At 43.2% G+C, this 17,105-nt stretch overlaps 1 protein-coding gene across 10 annotated transcripts in view; it reads right to left on the bottom strand.

Moving 5' to 3' along the window:
- Positions 1-17,105, bottom strand: part of LOC126998827 (uncharacterized) — a 141,442-nt gene that overhangs the window by 36,106 nt on the left and 88,231 nt on the right. For 9 of the 10 annotated variants that reach the window (XM_050860963.1, XM_050860987.1, XM_050861023.1 and 6 more), the window contains 3 exons: positions 12,283-12,399; positions 8,384-8,449; positions 2,719-2,861 (listed from right to left, as the gene is read on the bottom strand). In XM_050860963.1, the coding sequence (XP_050716920.1) occupies positions 2,719-2,861; positions 8,384-8,449; positions 12,283-12,399 (326 nt within the window). The remainder of the gene's footprint in view (positions 1-2,718; positions 2,862-8,383; positions 8,450-12,282; positions 12,400-17,105) is intronic. The other variant, XM_050861014.1, reaches the window with a different exon arrangement.

The raw sequence follows: 17,105 nt of genomic DNA, 5'->3' as shown, positions 1-17,105 counted from the left end.
TCCACCCTTAACATGTTCTCTCTTGAGAAACGTCGCCTCTGAGGAAAACTGATTGAATGTTTTTAAATACTTAATGGTTTCACGAATGTAGACAGAACAAAATTGTTTATGATTGATGACACTTTGCGAACGAGGAACAATGGCATAAAACTCAAATGTAGACAAGTAAATTCAGACTGCACCAAATTTTTCTTCACCAACGTTGTAGTGCGAGAATGGAATAAGCTCCCACCGTCAGTGGTCCAGTGTAGCACGATTGACTCTTTAGAAAACAAGCTTGGCCGTCACTTCCTTGAACTTGATATTAACTAGAGTAGAAAAGCAATGTTTTGGAGCCATCTGATTTAGGTTTAAGGACAGACCACCTAGTCTGGACCATGGGGTCTGTGTGGTCTGATTTTCTATGTAAATCTATGTAAATCTCTCTCTTAGACAAATCTTGGTCTGGTGGGGGTGACAAGCAGGGGGGTAGCTGGCCGTCTACGTAGGCAACGTGAACGACGCGGGTCGCATGAACTACCCCTCGCTGCTTCCTTTCTTTTTCCTGTCTGATGTGTAGTAGAGGGTGCTGAGGTGAGCTGATATTGGTGTGAGGGGCCAGGTTGGAGTTCACTGGGGTCAGTAGGGTGGATGGGTGATACTAGGGCAGGTGGGTATATGCTGGGAGGTAGATATTTGTTAGGCGTGCAAGCAGTAGTTGGGGCCTGGTGACCAGGACGGAGGTGACAAATGTACGACATTTCAAGGTCACTTTGATCATCACCACTTCTCTTTTCTACACTGTCATCACTCACACTATCGTCACTTTCCTTTACACTTTCCTGTTGCAGCTCATCGACATCACTGTCAAGCAGAAGAATCACTTCCCATAAATCATAAATTTCGTTCAGATCGTACTTCCTCTTAACCGACGCCATTTTAAAGAAGTTACTTTTTTTTTACCCTGAAAAAAAAAAAATCCTGAAAAAAAATTGACACATTACAGGAAATGTTTTGTAGGCACACTCACATTAAGGCACTAATTTAGTAGCGTTGTATGGAATACCGGACAATTGGCTACAGCAGATGAAAAAAACGGGAGCAACACGAACAAACATCACACACAAAGGACAGAGTACAAACTGAAATGTCGTGGCAGCCGAGCGCCGTAGGCCTTGGAGCGTCTATTCCACAACGCAAAGTAGGCCCAAATTTGGAATCCCAGACAACGCTACTATTCTAGGGTTAATGAAACATTGATAAAGTGACATGTTAATTAAAAAAGTGGTATGGTAAATACTAGAAAAAAGTAATGAACCATGTGGCTCAGAGCACGGCCTCATCAGCTGAGAAAATAACGAATGACAAGCATGTCACAATCAAAACATTTAAATCATCACAGCCTCTCAGTTTTTTGTCAATAGTACAAGTAAATTTCCCTTAATTTCAGTTTTCCATCATATTTCATACGGAATTTAACCCAGTAGCTGCAGGGATCATGTTTCTTAAAGGCCCCTCTAAGCGAATTAATGAGAAAAATCATCACTCATGCAAATCATTATATAATATAATTAATGCATTTGTGATCAGTTTATGCATCCTCTATTTTGGGGGGTTTATGTCAAAGAAAAAATTTGGTCCGTTGCTGGTACGCGGTAAAGCCACAAATTTGGCCCGTCACTCCTACCAGGTTAAGATGCATTCTCCATGTTGATGCATCTTATATGCAGTGATGGGATTCAGCCGGTTCGCAAGAACCTGTTCTTGGAATTTCTTTAATCCCAAGAACCGGTTGTTACTGTTAGCTTAAATCAGGGGTTCTCAATTTTTACCCCATGAACACCTTTTACTTATAACTTATTTTGGTAAACCCCTAATAGATCTGTTACTGGCTTTTGATAATCAAAAACGTGACTAAAACCAGATTTGATGTCGGGTGGAGCCGAACGAATGTGGCATCACCGATTTGAATGAGAGCGCCATTACAAAGGCAACACCGACAGCAACCGCTGCCAGCTGGTTTTGTTAACTTCCCCCTCACAGCAACCAGCTGCCATCCGCCTCACCTGTGTCTTCCTGAAGAAGACAGGCCAGCTGTCACGCCTGTGATAACCTCACAGGACTTCCCCAGGACGTACTCATAATGATTTTCAGATCTTCACGGCCCTGACAACAACAACAACAAAAACAACAACATTTCTGTAGCTGGTAGGATTTTTTTTTTTTTTTTTTTTTTTTTGAGAGGCTGTAGCTATTATTTTCTGTAGTCACGCATCACGACATAAAGAATGGTGATCTTAAATATGTTAAGATCACTTTGATAACCACTTGAATCTATAAATGTGCCATATACAGTATAGGCATAGGGCCGAGACACAAAATAAGCCCAACACACTTTTGATGCATTCTGATCAACCGTATAGTTATTGACAACATTGTCGTGCTGATGGATGGGTTCAAATAGAACAAAAAGTGGAAGAGGCAAGGTTGACATGACGAAAACAAAATATTTATTGAAAGTAGAATGTGCATGGATTGATTGATGTGCATTGGATGTGATAGTGAGAGAACCTGTTGTTAGCGAGTACTGGAGTGAAAGAACCTGTTCTTAAAAAATTTGAATCCCACCACTGCTTATATGCCACAAAATACAGTAAGTATGAATATATGTCTCATGTAAAAAACACGTCTGAAAAAAGTCTTGTTATCATCAGATATGTTGCATTCCCTGTCTCCAACCTGCAGCATGAGTCCTTCTTCCTCAGTGGAGCCACAGCCACAATTGATAATCTCTGCCGAAGGCTCAGATGTCGGCACGCTCTCTGTCCCCTCCACCCAAGCATCTCCCGTGTCCTCCTCAGCGTCAATACTTGGGGCCTCACCTGAGACAAAACAAAATACATCAAATACTCTCTCTACAAGAATACAGAATTTTCCGCCATTGCACGTTTATGGACAAGTTAAAAAATCTCTTAATAATGGGTGAAAATAGTATATGACTATACAGTAGAATCGTCATTTTGGTATTGGTACTGTAAAGCGTCACCAAAACTGAAATTTTCAAACTTTGCCATACATGATAAAGAGTATAGGTTGTTCGGAGACCACACCATTCTTTCTTACTAACTGATGTCAAAAATATCAAAATCAAGAACTTTCATAAGGTGATCTTTTGTTTATAAATAAAGTGAGGCCACATGTCTAGCATTAAGAAGAAGAGACTGAAGAAGTCTCACTAGTTCTGAAACCGTTGGTTTGGGAGAAAAGTTTTAAATAATAAAGAATAAAAACAGACTGGAACTTTTCAGGAGGTGACATTTTTAATTCTATTTCACCTGCTTTTAACAACTAAATACAGTACCCTCTCGAGTTTCGCGCTATCCGAGTTTCGCGATCCACGAGTTTCGCGGTTAGTCCTAAATTCTTACCATCCCGACTTTCGCGCTGCTTTGACACGTACGGGTCACGTCTACTTACCATCGGCGTCACGCACGCTACCTTTAAAGGTAGTACAGGTAACTCTTGATTTACGTGAGTATTGTGTCCTTGAAGAGGTCGCGTAAATCAAAAACAATGTAAATCAAACAAGAGATAGGTTTCTGTTGAAAAATAAATATTCACTTCATTCAGTGGAGAGAGAGAGAGAGAGAGAGAGAGAGAGAGAGAGAGAGAGAGAGAGAGAGAGAGAGAGAGAGAGAGAGAGAGAGAGAGAGAGAGAGAGAGAGAGAGAGAGAGAGAATATCCATATCACCGAGATATCCACTCAGGCACTCAGTCTCAGCCTCACTCGTGTGAGGAAGAAATGAGGGACACCATGAGGGACTGGCTTGTATTGGTACCGGTACCGAACAGTCTGGTACCGGTACCGTACTGTATAGCTGGTGCTATTAGAACCAGTACTGGTACCGGTACCTGCCCTCCCCCATTGTTGAGTGGCGTGGCAATGTAGGTACTGTATTGTTGTTCGAGTGGTGCGCGGGAAGAACTGAGCTCAGCTGTGTGGTCGCGGCGCTGTGTGAGTCCAGTTGCGTGAGACATATGGTGGCCACTTCATAAAATATCGCATATAAGTGACAAAAGCATGTAAATTAAACATTTATTTGGATTTTGGACCCAGCGTTATTTCAAAAATGTGTAAACCAAAATCATGTAAATCGAGAGTTACCTGTATCACACAGGGCATTTTCCTCCAAACATTGTGGCTATGGCAAGAGAGAGAGAGAGAGAGAGAGAGAGAGAGAGAGAGAGAGAGAGAGAGAGAGAGAGAGAGAGAGAGAGAGAGAGAGAGAGAGAGAGAGAGAGAGAGAGAGAGAGAGAGAGAGAGAGAGAGAGAGAGAGAGAGAGAGAGAGAGAGAGAGAGAGAGAGAGAGAGAGAGAGAGAGAGAGAGAGAGAGAGAGAGAGAGAGAGAGAGAGAGAGAGAGAGAGAGAGAGAGAGAGAAAAAGTCCCGGTGTGACACCAGATTACAGACAACCAACAACTCGCTCCCGGATGAAATGCGGGCGTTACCAGTAGCCCACAGCTAGAGGAAAAGCAGCCAGTGTGACACTGCCCGAAGGCAACGAGGCCGCTGACCGGGTTAGCACCGGCGATGACGTCATCAGACTCCTAGCGAATCACAAGCGTGTTTTCAGAAAGCCAATCGTAAGGCTTCATCTGTGGCTTTAAAACGACCCGTTCTCTCTTCCTGTTTTCTTCCTTTTTCCAAGGTACGTATTTTGAAATAACAAGGGAGTAAAGGAGGACAACAAGGGAGCTCTGGGGGACAGCATGAGCCAATTATAATAGCACCACTATAAACAGTTGCCCTGCCGCCCAGGGCGCAGGGGCGACCATCAGGCACAGATGGATGGTTTACCATAGCCCATGGCCATGAAAAAACACCATCGAAAAATAAAAATAAAATCTCCATGGGTCGGAACAGATAAGTGCTTTTTCAGTGTTTTCAATACCTCGAGTTTCACGATCCTCGAGTTTAGCGCTATACCTTGAGCAAGCGGCCTTGAAAACTTCGAGAAGGGTACTAATGAACATTTATTTATAAACACAAGTACTAACAGGCAAAGGCAACAAAACCTTGCCAAAATGCTTTGAATGTTCTTTCTATTCAATAAAGAAGGTAGAAGTTTGGAGTGCATCAGCTTAGTCAGAGTGCACCCCTCTGTCACCAACATCACTGACCTCTTGCAGAAGGCACCACCCCAGCCACACCCAAAACAAAAAGAAGGGCTAGGGGGCCCTTCCTCCTTTGAGGTGGGGGTACCATAGGCTTTGCCCTGCATCCATCAGTGACGACAGGCTTCCCAAATGCAGATGCATCAAGGAAGCCTGCCGCACGGCCAGGCACCCCATCAATACCAGACTGATATATACAGTACCCTCCCGAGATTCACGCTTGCTTTCCTCCAAAGGTAGAGATAACGCTAAACTCAAGGATTGCAAAACTTGGGGTATTGAAAACACTGATAAAGTGCTTATTTATTCCAGCCCTTGGAGAAGATGACTTTTTTCCCATTTTACTCCCTTGTTAGCTTAAAATACATACCTTGGGAAAAGGAAGAAAATGGGATGAGAGAACAGGTTGTTTTGAAGCTGCAGCTGAAGGCAGCTGTGATTTTCTGTGAATCCAATGATGTCATTGGCAGCACTCACCCAATCAGTGGCCTCTCTACCTTAGCGCGCCTCTGACAATGACGAAACGAAAGCTTTGTGATTCTGAAGTTAACATTGATAGTTAAATCAATAGTTCGCAGTCTTAACCACGGGCCATTAGCGTGCATTTCTGTGAATCCCACCCCAGGGGCAGGATTCACAAAGCATTTAGTTCGTAGTTTTGGGTGTCAACAACAAAGTGCGAGGATGATTGACATCTGTGAACACCGTCAGAACGGTCACCCAACTGAGGGAGTCTAAGACCGGGTTCCCACTATCCCATTTTGACGGTGGCCGTCAATGTTAATGATGTCAAAATGATGTGACAGAAATGGCGGCCGCTTGGTATGGAGGAGATGGGGTCCGTCATGCTGTTTGTTGACGAACAAACCATGGACTGCATGGACGACAGCGACTTCTTCATTGCTACCTTTGTACTTGCTACTGGGTCAGAAGGCAGGCCAGCTAGGAGGAGGCAAAGATTCTGGCCATGCTAACCATTATATCAAGCCTTAAAATTATTAATAAATGCTAAAGATCATTACATGTGGAATGGAAGGACAACCACACTCACAGACAACGCAACACACACTCTACAAGGGAGCTGTGGGAAAACCCAGTTAAAGACAGGCTCTGGTCTGCTCAGGCAGACAGCTGATGAACAACTAAAACAACAACTGATTGAATTCTTAATCATCTGCCTGCCTGTTGAAGCTACTCCCTGTTTACAATATCATTTTGGTATGGGAGACTGCCATGTGAAGTGAAATAATTCACAAATGACCCTGAGATGTTCTCTGCAGCAGAAGAATGCACATATTTGCCCCATATCTCACCGCCACACCTGTGGGTCTGTTTACACCTGGGTGTGGTGGTGTACGCTGGTGCCACACTTCCAGTTCTCAACGAAAATTATTAATCACCACACGTCAGAGCTGGGATTCTGTAGAAAAAATCTACCACCGGTATCGGTAGTCGGTAGCGAGCCGCGTCCAATCGGTATCGGTAGATCGGTAGATTTTTCAGAAATCTACCGATCGGTATAGATTCGGTATCAGTAGATTAAAAAACTCTATAATTATATAATAAAAAAATGCTTTTAAAGGCCCATAACACACTTTTTAAGTTATTTCTCTCTTATTTCGGTTAACTTAAGAATAGAAGTAAATTAGAGTCTTTTAATACCTTTTTTAAGTTCAAAAATACATAACTTATTTAATAAATGAATTTCTCCCTCAAAAAATAAACATCAAACTGAAAAAAAGTTCGTAACAATATGATTAAATAGTTCACTGACTTGATCAAAACTTTTTTAATGTAAAATAAAGTTTAAAAAAGGAAAATCACTTGAAAAGTTAAAAGCACAAAACGATTAAGTGCTGCTGCCTTGTGGGTGGACTTAAAACACTGCCACTTAAAACACTAGGCGATGAGGCTGAGCACGTTGTCGAGAGCGTAGGAGCTAGAGCGTAGGTGTAGGCTACTCGCGTCGGCAGGCCAAACAAGAGTGGGGCTCCCGCCAAAACTTTTGGCGGGAGCGAGAATCTGCTAGGTCGTGGCTGCCTCTGATTGGCTGAGAACGCCCAGAACGGCCGGTGATTGGCTAAGCGTGATGACGTCAAAGTAATACCTGGAATTTCCTGCTAACTGCTTCCCATAGATGCGCTCGAACGTGTTGAAACTTGTCCATTTCATTTTGCCGTGGTCGTCTTCTCTTAAGTCTTAACAAAAAGTCCTTCGCTTTTTCAATCTACCGATACCGATTGACTGCCAATCATGCGATCGGTAGCGGTATTCGGTAGTTTCTTCAAAATACCGAATGATCGGTATCGGTAGCAGTAATCTACCGCCGGTAGTACCGATCCCAAATGTCAATCGGTAGTCCCAGCTCTGCCACACGTAATAGATGTACATCATGCAAACATATCTAAATTATTATTATATTGAAATTTATCTACATATTATTTTGTATTTAACCCGCAAACTGCTGTACGCCTTCTGGACGGCTGAGCTAGCTATATAAGCCTTCTGGAGCGGGCTTTTTCAAACAGGCGCCAAAAAGTTTCCTTGGCTTCAGATACTGCCAGAAAAACATTTTTGTGATAGAAAAATCTAAGAAATATGCAGGATACAACACATTTCGAGCTACAGATATGTGTATTGTAATATTTATGACACGTTTATGTAACTTAGATATCATTTATTGAAGGTCAATCTCTCGCTGATATAGCTGCACTAGGCGACGCACTCAGAATCTCAGTCCCGCAGCTTACGGGTTAAGTACTTCCATTTCAAATTTTCTTATCTAGAATATTCAGCATCACTGGACAGTCACCACCACCCTGTTGCTGACCAAAAAGTTAACTTAATTTCATCTCTCAACGTTCTACGGTGTTGTCAATGGAGGACAAAACGGTGCCCAGTTCCCACTGTCATCGATTGTATGGGGATATTCATGAGGTCATTTATGTTGACAGCTACCATAAAAACAGAACAGTGGGAACCCAGCCTTAAGCAGCACCCGTGATGCAGACGGTAAGTGGACGTTACCCATACATGTCAAAGCAGCGCGAAACTCGGGGCGATAATGCACGAAAGTCAGGACTAAGTTAGGACTAATGGAAAAACTCAAGGATCACGAAACTTGGACAGCGCAAAACTCGAGAGGGTACTGTATAGCACTATATATAGTGTATATGGTGAGGGCATTATTAACATGTTCATACAGCATTAATTATAGTAACATGCCTTACCTTCAGCACCTTGGGGTTTCTTAGCTGGTGAAGTCAATGCAGGAGGCTCAGGCGCCTGAGGTTCTCCTGTTAATGATAATCGTAATTAGGTGAATATCCTGAAAAATTCATAAATATGATGAAGGGCAAAATTCTTCATTGACATGTTATCAAAACATTGACTCTAAAAGTACTGTGGTTTGTTAGGACTTGTTCTTAAAGGCATCTAAATTTTGAATAATATGCTGCAGAATATCTAAATATTTTAAAACTTTTGAATTATTTTTTAAACAAGTGGAGAAATAAAATAATTATAATTAAAAGATAAATTGAGAGCTACTCATCATAAGAGATAAAGAAACTTTCTTAGCTTACATTAAGCAAACCTTTTAGTGCTGTAACAAAAAGAAATTATAAATATACAGTAAACCCTCAGTTATCCGGGTGCACCATATCCGACCTCGCCTGTATCCGTGAGTTTTCAAAAATATTTGATTTTTTCCTAAAAAAATCAATCAATAAATAAATTGTTGCACGCTGCCAAAAGTCACTTAAATTGCCTGCGCAATGCCTCTAAGCTCTGCCCGGGCGGTGTACCGCACCCGTAAGGCGCGCCCCAGCTTGCACATTGCAATGATATTGACGTCCTGGTGTGAAGGTTTGCAGGAAAGCTGTGTGCTTCGCAGTACAACTGGCACATAAACATTCTTGCCGAGTGCTGCAGACCATATCGAAGTGACGAGAGTCAAGGCATTGCAGGTTTAAATGGCAGGAGTGTCAAAGGACTGTTTAAATGAAACACACAGTGCAAACCCTAGCCTTGATGAATGCCTAAATCCAGACTGGACTAGGTGAATCGGGCTCCGTCCCTGTGGAGAAGGCGTGTGGGTCCGCTAGCACTCCTGCGGGAGTGAGGGCAGAATAAGAAATGCGGATAAGTACCGCCGACATGTGAAAGAAGGATTTTACCTTGCTTAGGGTGAGGCGAGTAAAGGGGCCCACAGGGGTTCGGGAGTCCCGTGGGCCAGCCCGATCTGGAGGTGCAGGCTGACCGTAAATTGTGGTTACTTCTTGTGACTGGCCTCCCCGTGGTCCCGCTGGATGCACTGTGCAGGGGGTACCCGCCCCCCCTGGCTCGCAAGGGTAACACAGTGTAACTAAACAGCCACAGATCACTACGCAAGCAGATGCGCCAGGTTGTCATTGATTCCTTGGTTATCCTCCCCACTCACACTCAGAGTGGGGCGGCCTGGCGTTCTTGCCCAGCAGCTGTGGGCCTTCGGGCTCATTGCTGGGCTTAAAAGGGTAGCGCCCTGGGGTGCCTGCCCGGGCGTCCATATAGAAGCCTGCTTTGAGCACTTGATGCCCGTTGCCGGCCCGGACCACTTCGGGTATCGCTCTGGTATGCCTTCTGGTTGACCCAGGTGGCAAAGCCTGCGGTGCTCGTAGCCACGAGGCTACTAATGCAGCTACACAGCGATAAAGCTGCTGGCGTGCACCTAAGAACAGCACAGAGCATCGGCCTTCCAGTTTTGTAAAACTGGACCCGTAAAAAGTTTCTTGTGGCAGTGCTGGGTCTGCTAAAAAGCCTACGTGGTAAACACGATGGTGCAGACTTGGGCGGTTAAGCTGCTACAAATACCTGGGCTTTTCTGGGTTGGGTCCAGGCCCCGCTGCTGTGATTGGCCAGGCAGGGGAACATTAGCTGCTGCCTGTGAACACGGGGCTAGGCACCCCAGCAATTGGTTAGCGGTTGAGGCTGTCACGCCTAATTGCCGAATCCCAAGTAACAGATCCCCCAAGGTGCAGCAGGACTGCGATAAGCCAGGGAGAGATTGTCGCGAGTGCTAACCGTGATGACGCTGCTTGAACCCTTTTCTCAGCACCCAGAGCACGTCAATGAGCGCATTTCACTCCCTGGTGCAGACTGACTGCTACAAAGCCATGGAGCATACCATATTAGAAAGAAATATAATGTAATTACAGTAAAAGTCCAGTAATCCGCTGTTCAATAGTTCGGAAATCCCAATGGTTCAAAATGGCTGAGTGGTTTGTGTGCCGGTCCCACGTTTGCTGCTTTCTGGACGATGCGGGTTCGAATCCGTTGCTACCACCTGGGATTTTTCAGTCACCACCGAGTGGCCTAAGACTACCCATATGTTGTCCTGAAGACCACTTATTAACCCGTACTCTAGAGGAACTGTCCAAGTGAATAAAAAAATGAGCTCCGGGGGGCATCATGAGCCAAGAATAGACGGCACCACTACAAACACTTGCCTACTCCAAAACAGGCTTGGGCCAACCACCAGCCCCACCAAGAAAGCCTACCAGTGCTATACAGCAGAACTTACATCATCTTTTTAATTATCATTCTACACTGTAATTCCTGTTGTAATATTTTAGTACATTTTTAAGACATAAGGAAGTGCAAGTGTGGTGTTATTTTATATGGAGTACTGGTAAGTACTACTGTTATACATTGTTACATTACATTGTTACATTATTACTGTTATACATTGTTACTGTGATACAGTGAAAAGAGTTGCCTTTGTTGGTGAAGAAGCAATCACCACTTTGTTTACATTTGCAGAGATGCTTGTGGTTTAACCTAAAGGCCACTGCTAAATAAGTGTGAAGAATGAATGAGAATAGCAAATGTAAATAATAAAGATGAAGAGTCTGTCTTGCTAACGTCTGCTATATAAAAGAACTTTATTATTTGTCACAATTGTTTCCCCTATTATGCCTCAGAAATATTAGGCTATCAGCAGATCTGAGTGCGGTGTATTCCAGCGAGACACTCAATATTTTTTCATTATATTTATTCTTCAGTTATTCTCTTTATTTATTCTTTACGTTCACTTTTCGTACGTTTATTTTTCATATTTATCCTTCATAGTCCTGCGCTCAGCTGATTCAGTGTTTGTATGTGGTAAACGAATCAGGCGCCTTTGTCTTGCTGTGTTTGTCACCAGGCTGGGGGTCACCGATACCATGAAAACAACCACTGTGAAAGCGGGTCAGTGTGTTGGTAATGCCTGTTAGCAGGTTGGCAAGGCTTTTGGTTAGGGAGAATGCCCGACAACTGTGATATTGGCCCTAAATGAACACGAACAGAGGTAGCAAACAGGAATGAGAAGCCAACAACAGGCTTTGATCACACGGTACTTCAGTAACTGTGACAAGCTTGACACACCACCTGCTGTTGTTGTTGCTGAAAAAGATGATCTGTTTGAGCATGATGATGTAGCCCCTGAGGATTTGGGCAGCAACTTTGAAGGCTTCACACTGGCGGACCTTGCACCAGAGTGAGGCAAGGAAATGTTAATGATTTTCTTTCTATATTTTTTTCCTTTTTACTTCTTAATAAAGTCTGTATCCCAGTTTTTTGTCTTTACAAGAGCATTCTACACTGAAATTACAACACAATGAATAATTTAAAGGTATGCACTGAGATAACAGGGAGCAAAGTGGGAAAAAAGTCTACTTCTCCACGTGCAGGAACAAATAAGCAATTTTTCAGTGTTTTCAATACCCCGAGTTTTGCGATCTTCGAGTTTAGCGCTGTACCTTGGGAAGAGAGCAAGCACCAAATTGGGGAGGGTACTGTGTATATTTTTTTATTATCTAATATAAAAGAAACAGTGAAGACAAAAGGAATATAAAGCTAAGATTTTTTTTGTTCTGCATATGTAATGAGAGAGAGAGAGAGAGAGAGAGAGAGAAACTTAATATCCATTAACATTTTCAATGCCAGAATTTTCTTTCAAATTTAATGTAAAAAATATAAAAATATATTTCATATATAGAATAATAGAAGTCTATCATACAAACAAAACTGCTTTGTGCATCAATGTTTTAGACAAAATGAAACAGACTGATTAAGGTTATCAAGCAAGTAATTATTGCAGATGGCCTACCATTAGCTGGAGAAACACTAGCTTTAGAGGAGGGTAATCCTTTGCGTTTGCTGTATCTGTATTTGGTGACTGTCTTAGTGTCTTGCAGATCATCCTCACTAAGGCTTTCTGAGGGAACTGTTGAATAGGAAATGATGTTGTACAAAAGTCTATGATTACACCATTATAGATGATGTCTTAGCAAGAAAAAACTGTCAAGTGATAAGTGGAGATGTTAGCACAGTACAACACATTATATTGTCTCTGCACAATTAGAAGGATGCAAAGAAGAGCAGGTCAGAGTTATGTATTGAAATAAACATTACTTAAGAGCTAATATTAGTGTAGTTTTTTAAAGAGCACAATAACTTTAAAATATTTGACTTTTTAAATATAACACAGAACCAAACAAGTGGGCAATTTATTAAAGCTCGATCTGCGGGCCAAGTTTGAATCCTGGCCCGAGCAGTCAGCTGTTCATCCTCTCTCTCTGGCTGGTTCATAAGTGGGTACCTGGGAAACCTGGGTAAGGTAAATTGTGGGAACCCGTATGCCACACTGGTCTTGTACCCCAGGTTGACAGGTTCTTGCCCAGCACAGACTCAGGGCCAATGCAACAGATGAGTAGCCCAGTACGATAGCGTGGGCCCCAAACTTTACCGTTTCAACAGCAAAACTTCAAACACTGGCAGGTTTATGAATGTACAAATTATTTATGAATGTACAAAATATTTATGAATGTACAAAATGTTTATGACTGTACAAAATGTTTATGAATGTACAAAATGTTTATGAACGTACAAAATGTTTATGAATGTACAAAAAGTTTATGAATGTACAAAATGTTTATGAATGTACAAAACGTTTATGAATGTACAAAATGTTTATGAATGTACAAAATGTTTATGAATGTACAAAACGTTTATGAATATACAAAACGTTTATGAATGTACAAAATGACCCCCCACATATATGCCATGTGTCCAACCTCTGCTTTCTCCCTTTGTAATATATATATTGGGGCTTGATTCTATATTTGACATTCACTAACATCAGATGAAGAGGGATGGAAAATGTTGGGAAATGGCTTTGTCCAGCTGAGGACTAATGATGACTGAAGACGATGACTGTTAGAGCTGGCAGGCACGAGTATTTCAACCACCACAGCTTTTGATTTCTTTTCCTTTTAAGAGGGACAATGTTTGCTTTCTTCCACAGATCAACCAGTTTATTTCATGGGTTCTATAAACAGTGACTTATTCAATTCCTCACTACTGTAGAATTTTAACACAGACAGCTACCATTTCAGCATCATTGACACTTAGTCTGGAAAGTCTGACTTGTAACTGGACATAAATTTCAAGACTGATTTAACTAACCTTTATAATGCCCAGGCAATCAAACAGTTGAGGATGATAAAATAAATAATATCTGTAGTTCACTTAGTACTCTTGATAGGGACATTCCATATAGTGTTGCAAGCTAATGGAATAATAGGGGCTTAAGCTGGGATGACATCTCAGCATTGTATCTTGTATCTTCACATGAATGAGTAGCTTTCTTCAACAAGGATGTTATTAATCTCTCATAAACTGAGTGGAGCATCTAATCGTAAGTGCCTACAGTCTTCAAGGTTGAGTTTCGTGCATGCATAGGTATTAACGTTTCCTGAGACTGACATGGAGAGTAACATGCTGCCACACACAACACCACAGCCTGCCACACCACTACACATACCACCATATCACTACCTTGCTGATAGTACTGAAGGAATGGTCTGGCGGTTTGTGGCAGCGTGGTAGCAGGGGTGTGTAGGGGTGTGGCAGCAGTGGTGGTGTGCGGCACCATCACAAGAGTATAGTGATATGTAGCACTGAGTTAGGGGCATGGTGGTGGGTGTAACAGTAGAGGTAGTGGTGTGCTGGTATGTGTACAAGTGTGTGTGGCAGCAAGGTGGTGTGTTTAGTTGTAAGGTAGTAGTGCAGTGGTGTGTAACAATGTCAGGTGTGATAGTTTGTGTAGCAGCAGGTTTCTCTTCATGCCAGTTTCTTAATCAATCTCATTTACTTTTGTCAGCTGATGAGGAGAGGCAGACCAATGAGGAGACACAGGCAGCTTCACCCAAGCAGTTCAGAATCTTTAGGATCATAACTAACTAACGGGGGAGCATATGCCAGGGGGCGTATCGCATCGTTTCACTCACTCGTTGCCTCTACCACCAACTCTTCCCCCGAGCAAGCCCCCAGGCATCTACCCTTTCCATTTCAGGCTCCTCCTCGCAGGAGTAAGTGCCTCATTGGTCTCCTCCAGTCAGAATTGTCTCATACAGCAACAACCCTATGAACAGGATAGACGTCTGGAAAACGTACTACATGTCCATATAGCTAAAGTTGGCGTTCACAGACTAAGCTGATAATAAACCTTGATTCACAAAAAAGTCGCTGATTCAATATGCAGCCATGTATAAGTGTTACCCTATGATCTTGTGAAAGCACTTGGTACCAAAGGCAAGAAACTCCTCAAAGTCACTTTTCAGTATTCATGTCTCACAGCCATACAGTAAGAGAGGGAGTAAAAATGATTTAAAGATTCAAATCTCGGTCCGTCTGCATAGATATCGACAATGCCATACACAGTGTTGGCAGTAACAGTTGCAACCTACCATTGAGAAACATGATAAAGGGGTTGCAACTCCACAACTGCTACCACTGACACTGTACTTGTGTTGGGCAAGTCCATAATACCTTGGGCCAGGCCAATCCGTTGAGTGACTTCCTGGCAAGACACTGTTATGTACTGCAGTTCCAAGGTACGGGAACCTTTTGGTGACATCAGTGACCTAACCACATGCATGAACAGACAGAACTGTGTCATCCAGCAAGCCTAAAAATGACTGGACCTTGGTTCTGGCCCAGGAGACCTCCAGCCCCAGTACCTTTGCCTCCTCATGGAACACTTCATGAGCCATCGCCAGGACCTCCAGTGATTCCACACAAAGTACAGCATCATCAGCAAAAACAAGTTCTGAGACCTTGATATTGCCAACAGATGCTCCACAATAACTTTGATCAAAAACTTTGCCTAATAACTAGTCAATGCAAGTGTTGAAAAGGGATGGAGCAAGGATGCACCCCTGCCTCACTCCTGAATTAACAGGTAAGAGGCTAAAAATGCCCTCCCCACACTTCACAGCACTCTCACTCCCAAGTCATCATGTCAACAGTCCTTACATGAATCCCACAGATTTGTAGAATGTCCCAGAGGGCCTCACAATGCACTGAGTTCAAATGCCTTCTTGAGGATGATATGGGTTGTGAGTAGCTCATGTTGAAACTCAAGCTGGCTTTCGTTGGCATTCCACAGGGATGCAAAGTGCTAGGATCTGGTCAAGTATTGTCTTACCAGGCATGAACCCAGATTCCTCAGGTCTCTCAAACTTTAGCTGATGAGATCAGATTTGCATTAGCAACAGATAAGCAAGCACTTTGCCCAGTGCACTGAGCAGTGGAATACCACGGTAATTGTTGCGCTGTTCTTCATCCCCTTTAACTTTCCAGATAGGAACAACCAACCTCCTTTAACAGTCAAGAGGAATGGCACTGGACTGCAAATGCGGCAGACACCACCACATATAACCCACAGATCATGGCTTCACCCCCAGCTTTCAGCATCTCTACACTGATATTACAGACCCCAGCTGCCTTTCCACCCTTCAACTTCCTGGCTGCCTCTCTCACTTCTGCCAGAGAGGGTTGAGTTTCATCTATTGGTGAATCAGCAGCCACCATCTGCAACTCAGCCAGAGGAAGCTGTCTGCTTGGGGGCTCAGTTGTGTACAGTTGCCCAAAGTACTCAGCCCAACGAGCCCAGTACCCATCTGCATCTGATACTCTCTGCCCATCAGCATCATTTGGATAGTACTTATCTGAGAAGTGGCATTGGAACGGAGCTTCATCAGAGCTAGAAAGCCAGGTCTAAGATCGTTTGCATTTAGACAACCCTAGACACCCTCAGCAAGACCTCGGACAAACCTTTCCTTATCCCTCCTCAGAAGGGTTCTAGTCCTTCATGACTGTCCTACATTGCTCCGAGTCCCCATCCAGTCTGGCAGAGTGACTCTCCTCTATATTCTCCAGTGTCTCCCTTCAGGCAACTTCAGCCCTAGATCTTGAGCATTTGGAGTAGAGGTGTCCCACAACTCTCCAGGTTCCTCCAGAGTACTAATCATCTTAAATCAATTGGAGACTGCCATGTCATACTCCTGAACACATGCCTGGTCCCTCAGTTTCTCAAGATGAAGCCCCAGAAGGTTGCAGCTTGAGATTTTTCTGGACCTAATGCATATCCTCAGTTTTGCAACATGTCTGTGATCGACTGCAAAAACTCAGCACTCCCAAAAACCCTACATTTCTGGAGGACCCTTCAATGAGTACTAAAAAGGATGTGATCGATCTCCTTTGCCACAGCATTGCTATACCAAGTCCAGCGGCGAGGCTCACATCTCTAAAACCAGGAGCCAGCAATCCTCAGCCTTTTGAACTTTGCAAAGTTCGGAAGGAAAGAACTGTTTACATTTCTAGTGCAAGAGCCATGGGGACCAACACATCTCTGTGTCTGTGCCAGTAACTACATTGAAGTCGCCAAAGACAATGAGTGTATCACGTGGGGGGCACTGGTCAATTAGAGTCAAACTTGGCATAAAGTACCTTTTTCATCTTTGGTTTCCACATCATGGTAGGGTCAAATACTGCAATAAGAGATATGAAGGCCCAAGGTGTGTTTCAATCTCACCAGCATTATATACTCATCAGCTGGCATGGGTGGTGGGAAACGTTGGACAAAGA

This window comes from Eriocheir sinensis, chromosome 2 (genome assembly GCF_024679095.1).
Source record: "Eriocheir sinensis breed Jianghai 21 chromosome 2, ASM2467909v1, whole genome shotgun sequence".
NCBI classification, from domain to species: Eukaryota; Metazoa; Arthropoda; class Malacostraca; order Decapoda; family Varunidae; genus Eriocheir; species Eriocheir sinensis.
The sequence above is the reverse complement of the archived record's forward strand: the minus strand, read 5'-3'. Positions and strand labels throughout refer to the sequence as shown.